The sequence below is a fragment of the Chelon labrosus genome, assembly GCF_963514085.1.
Source record: "Chelon labrosus genome assembly, chromosome: 6".
Taxonomy (NCBI): domain Eukaryota; kingdom Metazoa; phylum Chordata; class Actinopteri; order Mugiliformes; family Mugilidae; genus Chelon; species Chelon labrosus.
The window spans coordinates 15,129,518-15,141,674 of record NC_140342.1 but is presented as its reverse complement, the minus strand read 5'-3'; the positions used below and the strand labels follow the sequence as shown (position 1 = coordinate 15,141,674).

At 40.9% G+C, this 12,157-nt stretch overlaps 1 protein-coding gene across 1 annotated transcript; it reads left to right on the top strand.

Moving 5' to 3' along the window:
* The first annotated feature begins 2,477 nt into the window (after window positions 1–2,477).
* On the top strand, window positions 2,478–11,066 carry dsc2l (desmocollin 2 like). Its single transcript, XM_084546801.1, has 16 exons — window positions 2,478–2,699; window positions 2,871–2,961; window positions 3,081–3,286; window positions 3,391–3,495; window positions 4,714–4,869; window positions 5,775–5,916; window positions 6,004–6,158; window positions 6,257–6,391; window positions 6,489–6,674; window positions 6,767–7,014; window positions 7,221–7,360; window positions 7,912–8,133; window positions 8,590–8,811; window positions 9,053–9,165; window positions 9,299–9,628; window positions 9,967–11,066. The coding sequence occupies exons 1-16, from the start codon at window positions 2,661–2,663 to the stop codon at window positions 10,162–10,164; spliced, it is 2,688 nt and encodes an 895-aa protein (XP_084402927.1). The 5' UTR covers window positions 2,478–2,660; the 3' UTR covers window positions 10,165–11,066.
* The last annotated feature ends 1,091 nt before the right edge of the window (window positions 11,067–12,157 follow it).

The window sequence follows — 12,157 nt, the reverse complement described above, 5'->3', positions numbered from 1 at the left end:
TGAATGTGTGAGTGCTTGTGTGAGCAAATGGGTAGATGTGTCTGTGACTGTAAAGCGCTTTGAGTACCAAAAGGTAGAAAAGGGCTATATAAAAGCAAGGCCATTTACCATAACCATTAAGAGTCTGAAGGAAAGAGGGGCGTCTAGACCTAATTCATTCATTCATTTTCCGTAACCGCTTGTCCTATGGAGTGTCGCGGGGGGACACTGAGAGACAGACTATTTAGAATCCCCAATTAACTTACAGAACTGAACAAGCTACTCTTTTCAAGAAAAAAAAAAAACTCTACAAGTCCAGTTGCCTTTTTTAAACCCTTTTTTTTTTTTAGCTATACCATGACCTGGATGACTGAGAACCTTCACAGACATCCCCAATCAACCTAACTTAGACTTAGACTTAGATAAACTTTATTCATCCACAAGGGAAATTGCTTTAAACAAGCATGTCTTTGGATGATGGGAGGAAGTCAGAGTACCTGGAGACACACAGGCACAGGGAGAACATGCAAATTCCACATAGAAAGCCAATGGATTTGAACCCAGAACCTTCTTGCTGCGAGGTCTAGACCTAATTCTCGGTGATAATTCACATTTCAGGACCAGAGATGCAGCGAATAGAATTGGAGAGCAGTGATTGGTCACCAGATGTGAGGGCTCTGGAGGTTTAATAAGGGGTAAACTATTCAGGGATATAATATGGTGCCAGTTCACAAAGTGTTCTTGTCCTTTCGAAGACAAAAATTCTGACACAGTGGCCTCAGAAACCCTAAAAATAAAAAATAAAAAAAAATAAAATTCCTGGTGGTTCTGGCTCTTCAATAAAAATATACACGGGTGTGGTGTTAATAAGGATAGTATAGCTGCATTTGATGTATGAGTCCGCATTTCAGCTTTATACACACACAGACAACTTTCTTTCTTTGAAGCCGTCATGCATATCAATATGACCAACTGGCACAATGCACACTAATGATCGTAAAAAGATTAGTAAAGCAATTCTTAAAAAAACACCCAGCCGAGCAACATGTGTCACTCAAATACACTCTCACATGACGTGAACACTCTCACTTGGCACCCATCCCAAGGGCGTGGAGGGTTTGGGTGTGGTGGTTGCTTTAGGTACAGACTGCAACAATCTTCCCTGGGGGAAATGCACCGCAGTGTCATAAACTAGATTCGGATTATCTTTCACGCCTTCATAAACGTACCGTCGGAAAACAAACAGAATCCGCCCTCCAGCTTTTATGCCACGAAGAATTCAAAATTGTTTCCAAGTTGTATTTCGCAACACCCCACCCCACGTAGAAGAACACAACAACAGGTGTGTTCCAAGACGACTGTGCAATTACTGCGTAATCCACGATGAGTTTAATGAAGTCATACTGGACTGATATCAAGACGTTTTGTGTTTCTCCTTTGAACTTCTGAAGCGAGTGTTTTCCAGAGAACCTGATCTCATTTAGCCGTTATGATACTCATCAGAAAACTAATGCGTTGATGATTTAGAGGAACTAAAACTGTGGATGATTAATTACCGCCAGTGAGTGGACAATGTGGGAGAGAGGTCAAACAAAGCGTCAGCCACAGACTAACCAGAAACATAAGGGGTGACTTGAACACACTTATACTGTAAACACACTGAAGCCTGAGTAGAGTGATAATTAACTTTCAGCTTGGGAGAAATAAGGTCTGTTTTAGATTTGTTGGTACAGACTCCCCACCCCGATCCCTTTCTTTACGTCCACACCCATGACTCACTGCAACACAGTCTTCCTGGCATTTTTCTCACCTTTCCTGTTGCAGCCTCACGTAGCCTGACTTCCCCCCAGACGCTTTCAAAACAACAACAATCTATCTGCTGCAGTAGAACTGAAGGGGACATGCTTTAAATGAGGCCTGCAGTGTTGTGTTTCTGGCTCTGAGCACTCTCACTTTTATCAGCACTTTATAGAGATAGTGCACCGCTTCGCTGCGGGATCACAGCCTCCCCCACACCAGGCTTCATTCAGCTCACATTCCTGCGGTGCTGAGTGAGGAGCCCAGTTCTGATCCTCCTACCAGAATGCTTCAGTGGAACTGCAAGAGGGATAGGAGGAGCGGCAAGGGTCAATAACTGTGTGAACTAGGGAGAGGTTGAGAAAAACAAGCAAGCACACAAACATGTAATTGTTGCTAGGGTAAATGTAAGAAAAGAGATCAACCATGAAACTGTTCTTGGAGCTTGCATGACTTGTGTGTTTATAGAAATATTAATGTAGACTTTTATATGCATATACATTTCATTTTATATAGCATTTCTGGGGAACATTATCTTTCCATGGGTGTAGCATTGTGCCAGAAGACTAAAGCAATGTTTCCCCCTGCTGGCAGAAAACTTTATGGGGAAACGTGTCAGAGTTGCTCACTGAGAACAACGCCTCTGAGCAGGACAGCCCAAAGGTGCGTTGCCTGTTGATCTTTGCAAGGAGGCTTCTTGGGTGTGCCGGTCTAGGTGTGTCTCTACCACACAATAACGTTCGCCCTTTACGCACTGAGAGCGCAAGTGGAAGAACAGACTGAGGGACAGATCCAACGAGTAGACATCTGTCAGTGCGAGCGACTAACTTTAAGTGGATTCTGCTTCCTTCTTCGGACCAAGTCCGACTGAATTTAACCATAATATGGCGAAAGTTTTAATTTTCTACATCTGCGTATGGGTGGTAAGTGGTTCTATTTCTTTTACGTTCCCAGACTAAAATATTGGTTTAAAACTTTACAAATACCGTTCATATTTGATGTTATTTATTTGGCAGCATAATCGATTGTTTTGTGGTAAGGTTTTAAAACGAACTTTAAAGGCTGAAATAAGATCTTCTGCGTCCTTCCTTCAGATCGCGTCCCGTGTCGACTCGTGTTTTCTCCCCAGCTCTCTCTACGTGCGTGTTCCACAAACAATTCCGGTGGGATACCAAGTCACAAAAGGTGTTTTACTCATTATTCGATTATCAACTTTCCTGTACATGAACGTGTCTTTTTGAAGTACTTTGCTGGCTTCCGTTTTGTGGCTCCATTTTGACTTTAACAATTCCTTCGGTTTTCAGTTCAAGCCGCCGCCTGTGACGCCAAATCGGTGCAGTTACGAGTACAGGACCCGAGTTTTAGGATAGACAGCGATGGGGCCATAGTAGCTTTGGCTCCTGTGTCGGTGGCTACAGAAGGGCGGACATTTTCTGTGTGGGTGCAGGACAATAGTGGACCGGAAAGTGAGATGGAAGTGCACCTTGTGCGCATTTCACAGCAGGACGGAGTAAGTATTCTCTGTATAAACGTTGTCAATACAGGTCAAAATGGTAACTTGGTAAAACGTTGTTTGTTGTTGTTGTTGTTTTTTAACTTGTTTACTTGTCACAGAAAACAGGCCAAGGCTTACTGAAGCGCACCAAAAGACGCTGGAGTCCCCCACCCATCGACATGGACGAGAATCTCAAGGTGTCATTTCCATATGAGTTAGAAAAGGTAAATTTAATCTTTTCTATCAAAATGTAATATATCCAACTTATTAAGTTATTAACTCTAGAATATGCATGTTCAGGCATCAGTGTCACTGTCTCATTGTTACAGATTTGATTCTTCAAGTGTGAAGTAATAATGTCAGTTTTATGCACCAGTGTCTGATCCCCAGAGGCGTAAAGCTCGTTGGTTTCAGTCTTGGTGTCATAGCTCTTGGGGATTTTTTGTTAAGGTGGAAATATTTCAAACCACTCAAGGTTAAGGGGTTGATCTACCCAATAGTTTGTACAAGGGAAGCTGAATAGTCAGTTAATCAGTTTGTTGCTTGACAGAGCAGTTTTTCTCATTTTTTGTTTACAGCACTTTCAGAATGTGTACTTTTATTACAGTCAATATGGACAAGTACTTAACTAATAATTTAAGCGCTTTTTCACAATTATAATATTTAGCTAAGCAACAATGCTTCTCAATGCTTTTACTTGTACCAGAATAACCTTTGCATTATGGTGCTAGTATTTTTAAATAAGTATGGGATGTCAGTAATTTCTCCAACACTGCAAATCCACCTAACCTTTACTTTGAAAGTTGAAACCATGACCAGTTCCTTTGATTTTTCTTTTTTTAGCCCTCAATTTGACCCCATTCAATCTCTAAATATGTGATTAATATATTGTTTTTGCTTCATATGTAATGACTTTTCCCAACTTAATGCTGACACTGACACCGACACTGGCCACGACATAATATATGTTATTATTCTTGATAGTAGTTGTGATAATAGTTTTTCATACCAAATGTTATAGATAACAAGAATATGTTCTTAGAAAACTTAGAACTATAAAGCCACTTAAACATATCTCTTTACAAATTACTGTCAATCAGTGATATTTTAGGGTGTTCAAACAAACATAAAGTACCGTACACATAAACTTGGGACATTTTTTTAATTATAATTTTCTGGAGGTTTAAATTGCTCCAAGGATAAAAAGTGTTATTACATTTGAAGGTAATAGAAGGGTTAAATCTCTGTCACCAGACTGTAAGATTGGAATTCGCCTAAGGTCTTAACAGAGTAATGTTTTTGTTTTGTTTTTTCGTTTTCCCAGCCTTTATCCATTTCATTGCATTGTAAGCTGAAAGACGTCACCGAGGGTTGCTTGAACTATGATATATGGTTTATGAATACCTGTTTGAAGATTTGTGAATTTTTGTTTTTTGTCGTAGATCGTGTCAGATTCGGCAGCCAGGTATGACGTATACTACACCATCAGTGGGGAAGGAGTCGATAAGCACCCAGTTAATTTGTTCAGCCTCGACGGCCACAGTGGATGTTTGAAGGTGCACAGAGCAGTGGATCGCGAGGAGTTCCAAAGATTTGTGGTGAGTGTGAAGAAGGGCTTCTGTATAAAATAATACCGGTGGGAAAAAAAGCCCAACATAGGAGGCTGGTGACACGCCATGCCAGTGGTTTGGTATCATGCTCTCGTGAGCGTTTGTGACCATAGTTTTTGTGGCGGGCCCGCACCTTCACCACAAGTGGGACCCCTGCCGGCAACTTTTCAGCCAATTCAGCATGTTGAATCAGTGGAAGGATGAGTCGCTTAAACAAATCACTTTGATTGGCTGATCATCTTAGCAAAGCAGTGCACAAGAAAAGAAAGTCTAGAACAGAACGGAGTTGAGGAGGCACAAACTGAAGGCTCTTCTTGTTTTACATCTTCATCCAATGTGAACATTCAAGTACACAAATATATTCAAAATACATAAAGGATGAATACTAATAAGCATAGCTCAGGAGAGACCAGCTCTGTACAACGTTTTGTGTCTCCTCCTAGAGCCTCCCATATAATAGTTGCTCTTCTGATTTCCCCTATTGAATTACAAATACAGACCGCAGCCACCTGCTGTTATGAAGAGTTATTTCCTCTAACAGAGGTGTCTTTGTGGTGTGTTCAGGAGCAACTTTTTGTTTAAGACCTTACCAAGTCAGGGTAAGCCTCCGTTGCACATAGTTCTTTGGTGTCAGTTTCATGTGTCAGTACCTCCAAGAACACAGTCACAGAAATTCAATTTACTATCACATAAAATAAAATAAGCACAGTACTGTTGGCATTTTTTTACAGAATGACTTCTATCAACCGTCTATCAACTTGATAAGCGGCATATTTGACAATTAAGGGCACTTTAAATTGCTGTAATGATAAAATATATATATGTGATATGATATACTATTTTTATGTGTGTGTGTGTGTGTTAACCTTAAATTTTATTTATTTTTGCTGCAGTTATTTGTCAGAGCTTTTGACAGAAAGACGCATAAGGAGACAGACCTGCCCCTGAACATGACCATCGTTGTTCGTGATGAGAATGACAATGCCCCACAATTCCAAGAGCTGCTTAGGTTTACTGTGCTCGAAGGCAGCACAGGTGAGGAACAGGAAGCAACACAGCAGTACTCCTGGGGTATTTGACCTCCGGTGTGTGTGCTTTAAATGATGATGTTTCTCTTTCCAGGAATCATGGTGGGCAATGTGAATGCTACAGACAGAGACCAACCAGGTTCTGACCACGTTAAGATCAAGTACTCTCTCTTGTCCCATACAAACCTGTTTTCCATCAACCCAGAAACAGGTGTTATCACCACAAAAACCAACACCCTGGACAGAGAGGTCAGCCCTGCCGTCACTGTCTTAATAATTTATTTTATTGACTCAAATGTAAGACATTAATCTCATGCTTCATTTTTGCTACATATTTTTTTTTAAAGGTAGAAGACAAGTATTTGGTCACTATAAAAATCCAAGATTTGATGGGTGCCCCGAACGGTCTGTCGAACACAGGAACAGCAACAATTACCCTGGGTGATATCAACGACAACCCGCCGACTTTCACAGAAACTTCTGTAAGTGGTGAAAACTGAAATAATGTTCGTCAAGACATTTTTAAACACGTCTTCTTGCAATTTTCAATTTAAGCAACACACCTTTGTTTCCCTTTAGTACAAAGCAACCGTCGCAGAAAACCAAAAAGAAAAACTCATCCTTCGAATTCCAGTTGAAGATAAAGATCTAATCAACACTCCAAACTGGATTTCTAAATTTTTCATCACTAAAGGAAATGAAAATGGAAACTTCAGGATTGAAACCGACCCCCAAACAAACGAGGGGCTTCTGTACGTCGCAAATGTGAGTGTGATTTCGGATTAAAGTAATAACACTCAATATAAATCACGTCTGGTGGAAATTTGTATTTACAGTGCACCTCTCTGCTTTTCCAGCCCTTAGATTTCGAGAAGGGCAAGACGATAAATCTCGAGATTACAGCAAAAAATGAAGCTGAGCTGACTGGCACCACGGCCCAGTGGGTGTCCGTGCCTGTGGAAGTCACGGTTACCGACGTCGACGAAGGCCCAGAATTCACTGCGCCTATTGTGTATTTCAAGGTCAAAGAGAACGTACCCATTGGCCACGTGATAGGAACTTACACAGCCATTGATCCCGAGACCAAGAGCAGCGACGGCATCAAGTAATCAATCTTAATTTGTCTTTAAAAAAAAAAAAAAATTGTTATTTTGCTGTGATAGAGTGCGACTAATAACACACATAAGTACGGCTAATCCTCAGGACCCCAACTGAAGTTTATGTTGCTTCTCTGAAACACTGGAGGGCAGACTTTGACTGCTGATCTGAATGTGCCTGTAATACTCAAATACTTTTTCCACCGTGTCTCAGGTATTACAAGGACAAAGACCCAGCGTCCTGGATCACCGTAGACAGAGACACCGGAGACCTGAAGGTTGCAAACACAATTGACAGAGAGTCAGACTTCGTCCAGGATGGACTTTACAACATCACTATGAGGGCCACTGATGGTAGGAAGTGGATTGTGACTGCTTGACACGTACTTACATAACAGACAATTGCACAAGCATGTTTATTGCTTTTTATTGTGTTGAAGCTTGGCACTACTCGAAGGCTGTAATTAAACACCAGTCCAGACGGAAATGCTACACCCTTCCAATCACGATTTATCTGTTAATTTATGCTGTCACCAACAAAACAGCGGTTTGGCAGACATGCCGGTTCACCACATAAAAACGTTTGTCAACTTCATACCTTTCGGTGGCGCCGGCACTGGCCGAAAGTTAGCTCCACCTCTAACAGGGCCTGTCTGAACACACAGTCAACGCCATAAGCTTCGTCTTACCTGAGAACACCCGCTGACAAGATAAAACCCAATGAGTAATCTACAATGACTCACATTCTCCTGTGTGACAATAGCTCATTTCCTGGTGTTACTCAGAATTTAAAATTTCCAGTGAATGCATCCTGAAGAGTCTGTGCCGTTTTTTTAATATGTGCCGACATGCCCTCATTCGTAATGGAACTTGGCGTGAACTATTTTGATACTTTTGTATTTCAGGCAGCAAAACAGCAACAGGAACAGTCGTCATTCAAGTGGAGGATGTGAATGACAACAAGCCCCAGATCCCCACTAGTGAGCTGGTGGTGTGTGAGAAAGAAAGAGAGCATGGCTCTGTGTTAGTGGTGGCTGAAGACAAAGACATGCACCCAAATTCATTCGACTTCAGTTTCGCGTTGACACCTGACGACGAGGACACCTGGAGTTTGCAGTATGTGAATGGTAGGTGGTTGCTTGTATACATTTGAATCACATCAATTAGTGCCCATTGAATTTATTCTGTATAAGTGAATAAATAGTTTATACTGTTACACACTCATGGCATATTTACTAGAGATGTGTTGAATACAAGGTCCGTTAAAACTTAGATTTGTATCCATAACATGCAAACTGTTGATCCCTCGTGCTAAGCCTATGTAAAGCTGCAGCCACATCTTTGAAATGCCTTTGCACATATTAGACGACATAATGTAATGCTAAAGCTATCATTTAGCATAGAGAGTACATTGTGATATTGTTTTGCCGTTTTAATTCTATTGTGGGGGAAGCTACCATTGCGACACACACCGACAGCTTCCAGAGGATACATGTTTTGAAAAAGATTACATCTTTTGGACAGGAAACCTCAATTTGAAAGTTGTACTTCACTTAATTGTGTTGCATGTGTTTGTGCCTCAGGGACAGCAAGGCTTTTGAAGCAGGAGAAAGATCTTCCTAGTGGGATACATGAAGTTCCCATAACCATCAACGATCTGCAGGGCAATGGTGGAATACAGACGGCGACCGTAAGGATCTGCCAGTGCAGGGATGGAGTCTGCTTGGCCAAGCAAAACTCTGTGGAATTAGGGCCGTATGGTATCCTGACCTTGCTGTTGCCTCTGGCCCTCCTCCTACTGCTCTGTGAGTACCTCTTTCTATCTTCTTGCCAACAGAATAGTGTGTATATAATCAAACCAGGTAAAAAAAAAAGGCTATGTTGGCGCATGTGTGAAAATATAGGAAAAGTGATTTAAAGCTGAAGCTTATGGAATGTAGATCAGGAACTGAAGTGCTAAACAGTATACAGTAGTGTTTTTGTGTCATGTAATGTCTACTGCACATTCATATTATATAAATCCTTTAACATGCTCTGTTATTGCAGTTTTGCTGCTTGCATTTTTCTGCGTGACAAAGAGGGAGAACGTAGAAATTGATGACGGAGACAGCGGTGGAATCCTGCTCAAATCAAACACTGAGGCCCCAGGGGACGAAGTGGTAAGGACACTGGAATGAAAGCACTGACTGGGCTTACAGTCCATATAGAGGGACCTTATTTTTATATTGCTCTTTTTTTCTTTATGCTTCATTTATTCAATTGTCTCTCGACTGCTTTTGTTTTGCTCTACAGGATACAAGTCTCATCAAAGTTCCCCCTTTTGGGAATGAACAAGTAACAAAGGGCTCAATTAAGGGTTCTATGGTGGATGCAGGATGGCTGGGAAACAAGAGCATGAGCACAATCGCAGCCCAGGGCACAGCCGAGAACAACCTTTATAAGAGTGGCATTACCACAGAAAATATGCAAGACTATTACACTGCCCAGTATGGTAACCAGTTTCAACAGCTCGGAAACCAGTACGTTGGTGCTGGTAACAGCATGGGCGTGGACAGCAGATACCTCACCCAGGATCCATCTTTTGTTCAGACCTGGCAAACAAATGGCCGCTGTCTAAACCAGGTGATGTGATGTTACAATTACAGACATTTCTAATGTTTATAAACTGTCTCAATGTGGAAGTGAGCACAATCATTCTCTAAGGTTTAATAACTTCTCTGTTATCCCTTACAGCTTAGGTATTTCTCACGAGTAATATAATCTTTAAGCCATGATAGGATCCTTTGTAAACTTTAATATTTCTCAACTTGTCGTGAGAAATATTATTTCTCTGACTCGTCTGTGGGTTGTTTGTTCGCGGCGTAATATCCTGAGCAGCCAGGTATCTCCCCTCCCATCGCTCAGGCTTAGTCCATGCAGAGTAATAACACACTCCCTCTATGTTTCACTTTGTCTTACAGAAGCTGGGCTACATGGGAACAGAAGGGGACGGGCGTTACGCAGAAGACATCGTACACGCCTACAAGTACGAGGGAGCGGGCAGTGCAGCTGGATCCGTGGGATGCTGCAGCGACTACGATGACAACGAAAACCTCGACTTTCTAAACACGCTCGGACCAAAGTTCAGAACCCTCGCAGACGTCTGCAAAAAGACATGAACAATGATAGCTCTTAGTGATAGCGTTCACATTTCGCTGCACAGGTGGTTTTATAGGCCTGGAATCTAAATGCTTGGTGTGGCCCTGCACATGAATGAGAAAAGAACAAGAGGGTGGTGTCTGTGTGTGTCTGTCTGCACCGCCCTGCTATTGCTTTTTGCAGTCGCATTTTTTTTTTTTTTTTTTCCTTTTAGTAAAAGTCTTTTGCACTGAAACTATGCCGATGCAGTTTGTTGTACATACTTTGCATTGTGTGAAGTAATTTCTGTCATTAACTCGTCTGTCTGTCTTTGAAGTTTTATTATTTTTATTTTTTTTGTTGATGTAAGAAGTGATGGGCTGGGTGGGGTTTTCTGTCACGTTGGGTATCGTGGTTTTTATTAATTATCTGTGTTCATAGTGTTTAATGATGCATTTTTGAAATTGTGTGGTGGTTTTAAGTTGATAAATTTGATGGTTTTAATATATATACATATGTTTGAAAAAGAAAGAAAACAAGACTATTATGCAGCTGCTTTTGTTAATGTTTCACATGACAATAATTCATGTAATATTACGTGCTTTAACAATGCTGACGGACTTCTCTGGAACTTCCAAATCATACAGTAAACGTCAGTGCCAACACATTCCAGCACAGCTAATGACTGTCTCCACTGGGTGCAGCCTCATCTCTTTGTCAGTGAGGTTATTGCGACATACCGACAGTAACTGTGTGAAAGTGAATGGGAGGGGTGAGTGACACGGCCCGCAACTGTCTGCAACTGACTGGCCACAAATATTGATACAAAAAAAAAGAAATGTGCACAAACCTCCTAATTCAAAGGAATCTGATGTACCCGTCTGTGTCTGTTAAGTAAAGTTGTAATCGTGCATAAACATTAAAGAGAGTTTCTCCTGTTGAACTTTTGCTTCTGTAGCTGTAACTTCAAATATGTTTTCAACATGCTATTATCATAAAGCTAAGGACTATAAGCACTGACTGGCTAGCTCCCGGCTGGGGTCCCGTGTCAGAGCAGGTCTTTTGAGAACATTAAGTCATAAAATTAAAACGAGAAAGTTGCTCTGTGCTCTTCCGACCCTCTACTTTGCAGACAGAATTTCAGAGCAGAAACAGCTGCTCGTTGTGCGCAGTCTTTGTGTGCACTGTGGTGAATGATTTACTAGGCGTGGCACTCTGAGCTTGCATAATAGTACAGCTAGTACAGCTAGCTAATATTTACCTCTGGTTTTCTGCAGATCACGTTGGTGCACTTGTGCAGTTACACCTTTCCTGTACTTGTCCAGTCTTCTTCATGGCAGAACATGTGTTCTTATTGATACTAATTTTTATTGTCCAATTTTATTGCAGTAAAATACTCGATTAGGCATATCTTTTCCAGTAAATTCACAGTAGGGTCCAAAGAACTTAACATTGAATTAATTATTAACATACTACTATTCACAGACCTACATAAATAAATAATATCATATAATAAATGTATTGAAACCCAAATTGAAATCCCATTCTGAGTTCCTGAACTTATTACGCTTAGGAAAATTATGCATTATTAATTTATATAAAATAAAAAATAAAAAAATAGGCATAGCGTAGGCACTCATAAACAATTCACCACCTTTTGTTGATGCCATTCAAATCATGCATCAATGTGATGAATTACAAATGAAGCTGAAGCTGGAAATCTAATCATAGGTTCTAGAAAGGACTATTTGTCATGTGATTGTGGTGATGAGTATCAAATATGACAGCAGAGAGGAGGAAAAAAGGGAGGGTAGTTGGATTAATTCCCGGAATAAAACCAGTCCCTCAACATGATCAAACACTGGAATCTTGTTAAAAATACAACAATATTATCTGTGCAGATTAAAACAATACTGTCAAAATTATGGGAGGATGTGAACGAGATGTGAGCATCAAGGGCTTTTGCTCCAAATCCCACCGGGGCCAATTAGGAGAATCTTGAAAAGTCACTTATCTCAAAATAATGAAAATAAG

Coding starts and splice junctions, on each gene's coding strand:
- dsc2l (XM_084546801.1), top strand. CDS start 2,661: ATGGCGAAAGTTTTAATTTTCTACATCTGCGTATGGGTG. Junction 2,962..3,080: donor GGGATACCAAGTCACAAAAG/GTGTTTTACTCA, acceptor TTCGGTTTTCAG/TTCAAGCCGCCGCCTGTGAC. Junction 3,287..3,390: donor GCATTTCACAGCAGGACGGA/GTAAGTATTCTC, acceptor TACTTGTCACAG/AAAACAGGCCAAGGCTTACT.